Genomic DNA, 6,785 nt, shown 5'->3' on the forward strand with positions numbered 1-6,785 from the left:
CGCCGGGCGCAGTAAGATCCAGGTCTTGCCTTGATTTCCGTCGGGAGCAGATTCTGCCAGCAACGAGTGGTTCCCAGGTAGAGAATCTGGAGCACCTGCAGCCTTGCCGTCAGTACCCGCCTGGGACGCAGCTAAAGGCTAGGGTCTTCTCCTCGGAGCTCTGAGTAGCAGAGGGGCCCGCACTACACAGTGCCACCGTTACCCCCAAGGAACGCAGCCTCGGGGGACGTTGCTCTGGCGTGCCAGAGGTGCCCTCCTGCCGGCGACCTCCTGGCCAGCCCAGTCCCATTGCTCCTCCAGGGGCCAGACGCTGCCTGAGTTTCGGCAGTGGCGCCTTCCCGCTGGGATCCGCGTTCCTGGCACATGCCTTGTGCTCACCTCTTCGACGGTCGCAGTCGGACTCTTGGTGCCTGGCACTCTGGGGGACAGCGGGACACCCTGGAGCAGGGTCCCCGGAGCTCCGCGGCCCGCTGGTCTCGGGGGCGGGAGCTGGGCCGACGGGGGCGGGTCGGGCCAGGGGCGGAGGCGAGTCCGCGGCCCGCCCCATTGGCCGCAGGGCCTGGCGGCAGGAAGGGACCCGAGCGCGGCCCCACCCCGAGGCTGCCGGAGCCTATCGCCGGGAGCGCGGAGCGCAAATAAATGTAGCGCGGTGGCGCGGACCGGCAGCTGTGTCCGAGGGGCTGCGGTGCAGCCATGCAGTTCCCGCACCCAGGGCCCGCGGCTGCGCCCGCCGTGGGAGTACCGCTGTACGCGCCCACGCCGCTGCTGCAGCCCGCTCACCCGACGCCCTTCTACATCGACGACATCCTGGGTCGCGGGCCCGCCGCGCCCACGCCCACCCCCACGCTGCCATCTCCCAACTCCTCCTTCACCAGCCTCGTGTCCTCCTACCGGACCCCGGTGTACGAACCCACGCCGGTCCACCCCGCCTTCTCGCACCACCCTGCCGCCGCGCTGGCCGCCGCCTACGGTCCCGGTGGCTTCGGAGGCCCTCTGTACCCCTTCCCGCGGACGGTGAACGACTACACGCACGCCCTGCTCCGCCACGACCCCTTGGGTAAGGCGACCGGGGTCTGCGGGGCCGAGCGCGGGCGTCCGTGAGGAAGGCGGGGTGGCAGCGCGCGGGTGGCGGCGGGGACGGACGGGAGACGCAGGAAAAAGTTGCGGCAATAGCTCTGAGCCGGCGACTCGCGGGTGCGCGCGGAGACAGGAGGCGCGGGACTCCTGGTGGCGCGCTGCCGGCGCTGGGACGCTCGGCTACTCTGATTGCTTTCCCTGCACCTTGCAGACATCGGGGCGAGCGAAGTCGGGAGAGGCCTGGGACGCCCGGGGTAGTAGTGAAAGGCAGCCCTGGCCACGCGTGTCTGTCCGGGTGGGGCTCCCTTAGCGGGCGACACCGGGAAGAGGACGTCGGGGCGCCCCGAGCCTGGCCCCTGCAGCGCAGGGATAGCTGGCGGGCCGGGCGGTTCCTGGGCTGGGCTTGGTTCAACAAGCTTGTGTAGTGAAGGAGCCTGACCCTTTCCGTTCATACAGGAAATCTTGAGTTCTCGATAGGAGTAAATCTGGTTTCTGAAGCTGTTAAGTGTTTTCCTGGCTGCATGAAGCAGACCCTTCCCCCGGAGTAGTGCACGCTGCTGATTATTTTATCGACATCCTCAATACAGACAAATTCAGGAAACACTCGACGTCTGATAGGCAGGATCCGTTTTTCTGATATTGTTCATTTCCTCTGTGTGGGATGTGACTTTATGGCAGCTAAAATAACCAGTTGCTTCCTCTCGGCTCCCCCCCCCCCCACTTTGGAGGCTGTTTTGCACCAGTCTGAAGCCTGACGCAAGCAAAATCTCGAAAAAACAATGCCAGCTTTCAGAATGTTTAGGTGTAGGCCCGAAGACAGAAGGACGGACATACGGACGCACCGCTACCACTTTGGAGTAGGAAGGTGCAGACCCCGAACAGTTAGGAAGGGCGGTGGAGACAACGCTGACTGCATGGGATTTTCGGGGTTTGTCCCCCGCAAGGTTCATAAGAAAGAAATAAGCAACGGTGACGGAGTTCGGGGCCTGAGTCCCTCATCGCCTGCGCGGTCCGATGGCCCAGAGCGAATATGGAGGGCTTACCAGGGTTTAAAGTCAACACCCTGGCAGTTTCACTGGGGACCTCGGAGAAAATTAACATCTTAATGAATTAGCATTTTAATACCAGTATTATTTTGACATAGCCTCCAGCGCTCCCCTCCACTCACCGCTACCGGGATTTGTGGTGTGGGTGTTATATAATTTTGTACTTTAAAAGTTATATTTGTATTTTTAATATTTCAACCTGCAGGGTGTGTGGCCGGCCCCCCACTCTATCCCCTGTGGGGCAGGAACGGCCCTGGGGCAAACGTTTTCACAGAGATCGCCTTGGTTTCCTTGGGTTTCTGCTGGGCCTGAGCAGAAGGAAGCTTTTTTTTTTTTTTTTTTTTTTTTTTTTTTTTTTTTTTTTTTTTTTTTGAGACAGACCAACAGGAAACACATTGACGGAAATGTTGCCATAGCCCACGGGGTGGCTTTAACTGGCCGCCCCCGCAGGCCGAGTGTGAAATCAGAGGAGGCCGAGGTGTGCTCCAGCCACGATTGGAGGCCCCACTGGAGGCCTAACACGAGCGCCCTGCTAGCGCTTCTGTGCAACCAGGCCTTGGGAAGTTTAACAACCCCACTCCTCCCATAAATGCGCATCCTTTGCAAAAACTTGTGTATGCACAAAAACTGGTCGGTTAAAGAAGATCGCATTTTAAGCCCAGCAGGGCTTCTCTCGGGGTTGAGAAGATTTGTTTGCATTTAGCCACAGGTGTGATGGTCGGGTAGTGCGGTGTCTCGAGTATCCGAGCTGGTTTGTGTGCTAATGCAGTTTAGCTGACTTTGTGCGGTGGTAGGGACTATTGAGTCCATCTGTACACCTGAGAATGTATGGGTTGGGAACAGGTCTGCGTTTTGACCTCCCGCCTTGTGTCACCTGGGACCAGGTAGGTCTGGGGACTGCCCAGAGGACTCTAGCGCCGGGGTTCACCCGCCGTTCTTCTGGCCCACAGGCAAGCCCCTGCTCTGGAGCCCCTTCCTACAACGGCCCCTGCACAAAAGGAAAGGCGGTCAAGTGAGGTTCTCCAACGACCAGACCATCGAACTGGAGAAGAAGTTCGAGACTCAGAAATACCTCTCCCCGCCTGAGAGGAAGCGTCTGGCTAAGATGTTGCAGCTCAGTGAGAGACAGGTCAGCCCACTGGGTCCCACAACCCCAGCTGGTTTCTAGGGCTGAAGAAACCATCCGCTCTGGGCACGTTCTGCCTCTACCCGACTGTAGGACTGATCCTCGCCATAGCCCCAGGCCCTTCTCCGCCCCTCCCCGGGTCTCTCGGGATTTGGAACTGTCTGTAAACTTGCTTTCTTTTCTGTAGGTCAAAACCTGGTTTCAGAATCGACGCGCTAAATGGAGAAGACTCAAACAGGTATTGACATGGCTCCGTTTCTATGGAAATAAATGTTTGTATCATGTTATCTAAATGCGGAGACCTGTTATGGGTTGTATGCAAAAGTCATTTGAAGAGACTATTTAACCTCTTCACCTTGATTAAAAAGGCAAATAGTCCCGCTGAAATTCAGGATGAGTTGCTCAGGTGGCACTAATGCTAAAAGCACCTAATGCAGTTCCTATATCAATTAGCTAGGGTTTCACACACCGGCCAGTAAACCGCCTGGCTAATTGTTTTATAAACCCCATATGTTGTTTATCTCATTAACGCAGGAAAGATAAAGTAATTGACAGTAAATGACTTAAGTAGTTATCTTTGGGAGAAAATTGTTTCTTTTATTTACACAGCCATAATAAAACCAGGAAGGATTCAAGGGTAAATATAAAGACACAAACACCTTTAAGTCTTTATTTGCACTTTTCGAAAAAGAAGAATTAAATATCAAAGAGTTTAAAATTATTATCCATCTTTGCCAAGCTCTTAAAATGAATATAAAACACATAAAGAAATTGCCAGGCCTATTTGGAAGGTAGCTTAAACTTCCTAAGGAGTCTTTCAGTAACCTTGTTAAGAAATATACAATTAAAAAAAAAAGTAAAGGGAGCATCCTCCAAAGCTACCCTGCTGACTTAGAGCTAAAGATTTGTTTTTGAGGTCCCAGACCAGGTGTTTCCAGTTCTCGGACAACCGCTGATGACTCCTGTGTATTGATCACACTTTATATTTAAAAAGAAAAAAGATGCTATCCCAAAGGACATTTTGAAACAACAAAAAGCTTCCTGTAGCTTTATTATTCAGAAGTATTTGAGGATTCCCCTCTCATCACTGACCTAGTATGGCTTCTGCAGACTTGCTCTCTGAGGAGTACATTGTTTCTCTACAGTGATTGTAACCTTATTAGACACCGGTAAGCTTAAACACTCACTGACTGCCCTTGGTTCTTATTCAAAGGCTTGGAGCTAGTTTCCCAATGACTTTTAAAACAGTACTTTCCATGAAATGTGGGAAACTTTTCCCCTAGGAAATTTTGCCTAGATTTTAAGCAAATTGCAATTGCTTCATCAATATTATTTGGTCCTGTGATTTTTCTTTGTCATGATCTTGAAATTTGGTACATAGTTATGTGTATATGTGCTCATAAATTACTTCAGAAGACCAACAGAAAAGGATTTTAATCTATAATTTCGAAGCTTCTTAATTTAGTATATCTTTTTCTTTTCTTTTCTGGGCGGGGGGGGGGCTTGGTATAACAAACCAGCCATTAACATTTGTTCTTTAAAATGCTAGAAAATGCTGTCTGGGGCAATATTTACAGAGCAGGGACAGTGCAGCCTGGACTGAACTGAGTTTTTTTTTTTTCTCCTAAGCTGAAGATCTTGAGATCATGGATCTGTGTTATATATAATCTCTCTCTGATGTGACTTCTCCCTCTTCTTTCAAATGGGGACAAGAATCACAAGTGTGTCTTCTTAGGAAAGAGATTTTAGATGAAAACAGTTGATAAACTAAACTTTGTAAGCAAGCTAAAGGCTGGGGGGAAATCCATTTTGATTTTTATGTCTTTGATCTCACCGTCTGCATTTTCATTCCCTTCTTTCAGGAGAACCCTCAAAGCAATAAAAAGGATGAGTTGGACAATTTGGACACTCCCTGTGGCCAGGGCCGGGACTCACCCAGTGAGCAGAATAAAGGCGCCTCTTTGGAGACTTCTCAGTGTTCACCTTCCCCAGCTTCTCGGGAAGACTCTGAGATCTCAGAGGATTCGGACCAGGAAGTGGACATTGAGGGTGACAAAGGCTACTTTAATGCTGGATGATGGTCACTGGCGTCGTCTAGAGATTGGACTTGCAGATAATGTTTTGCTACAAACTGGAAGACTATGGGAGAGAAAAAGAATGTCATTCTTGTAGTGTTCTGAAACTGTTTAGTGCACTGGCTAATTAACAAATATGCATTGAAACCATAATTTTGACTTTACAGATGGTATGTATATATACACACACCAGTTTTAAGTTGATAAAGTGGCTAAATGCATCCCTATTAATTTCTATTTATGAGAAGTAATTTGAACTTTCATTTAAAACTTAAATTATAACTTTAAAGGTTTTAATAGGCTGTGCTTGAATGACTTTTCCTAAATCTGTGGCTATACCCTCAGACTTCAGAGGGTCACTTAGAAAGGGGGCCCACATTTGTGGCTTCTTGGAGCAGTTTAAAAGGACACACTTGACTTTTACATAACATCTTACATTGCTGCCTTAGCTCCAATGCCATTCCCGAGCACCTGGATCTAGGAGTGTGCTCTTATAAGCAAGATAGTTGATAAGGTTCTGAAAATCTTGTATTTCTCACCCAGTGCCTTTGTTAAGGGATGGCACAGTCTGACAGGCAGGGAAACCGACTCGACTCATTTGTGACTGCAGGTAATCCCATGTGAACTAGAACTAGCAGGACAATTAAATGTAAGTAGATTGTAGATAGTGTGTTTTATAGAAACAATGTATAGCATGTATATAGAATTATTCCGTGTAAAAATCCTGCCAAAATGATGTTTGATTTTTTTAAAAAATTTTTTTACTTGATGAGTTAACTGTCGTGACCCTATTGGAATTCTCATTCTTTGCTTAAAAAGACCTAAACACATTACTTGAATGGCTTTGGGGTATGTGTATGTGCTTGGCACAGGGCTAGGGGTAGGGGGCCCGATGGACGGTGGGGTGCCCATCTCCTGGAGTGTGAATTTGAGTTTTCTTAGGAGTGTTAGCTGGAGCAGATGTGTGTGTTGGGGACCGAGCAGGGCAGGTTGGAGCTGCTACGAACACCATCGATTGGTGTGTGTGGCCACTGGCCTTGACCAGCATGAGTCAACAGTGCGTTACCCTCACTCTGTCGGGAGGGAGCCGAGCTGCTGTGCTTTGTGTGGGGCAAGGAAGGGTTTGGAGGAGCAGGAGATTTAGAAACTCTGGGAACGTGAAAGTCAGCGGCCTAGAGAGAATGAGAGTGATAGCCGCTGCTCTGAGGTGCTAGCCCGTGTGAGGCCCGTGTGAGACCCGTGGGACCAGCACTCCGCCTCACCCCCCCCTCCCACACACACACATAGGTTTCCCTTTGGTAACTCTGTCCCTTTGGGGACAACAAGCAGAAGCAGGAAGCATCAGGAATCTGATGGCTGGGAAGAGTGTGTGGGAAGAGTGCTGACAGGCCTCCCACAGAGACCTTCTGAGGAGAGGCCCAACTTGGCCTCTGTGGAGTCTTCTAGTTGTGCAGTAAAGAG

General features: G+C 50.5%; 1 protein-coding gene across 1 annotated transcript; it reads left to right on the forward strand.

Annotated features, from left to right (window-relative positions):
* The first annotated feature begins 636 nt into the window (after positions 1–636).
* Positions 637–5,621, forward strand: Hhex (hematopoietically expressed homeobox). The gene is made up of 4 exons (XM_038335247.2): positions 637–1,057; positions 3,074–3,252; positions 3,437–3,487; positions 5,112–5,621. Exons 1-4 carry the CDS (start codon positions 694–696, stop codon positions 5,325–5,327), a joined length of 810 nt encoding a protein of 269 aa, XP_038191175.1. The 5' UTR covers positions 637–693; the 3' UTR covers positions 5,328–5,621.
* The last annotated feature ends 1,164 nt before the right edge of the window (positions 5,622–6,785 follow it).

The sequence above is a fragment of the Arvicola amphibius genome, chromosome 1, assembly GCF_903992535.2.
Source record: "Arvicola amphibius chromosome 1, mArvAmp1.2, whole genome shotgun sequence".
Classification (NCBI taxonomy): Eukaryota; Metazoa; Chordata; class Mammalia; order Rodentia; family Cricetidae; genus Arvicola; species Arvicola amphibius.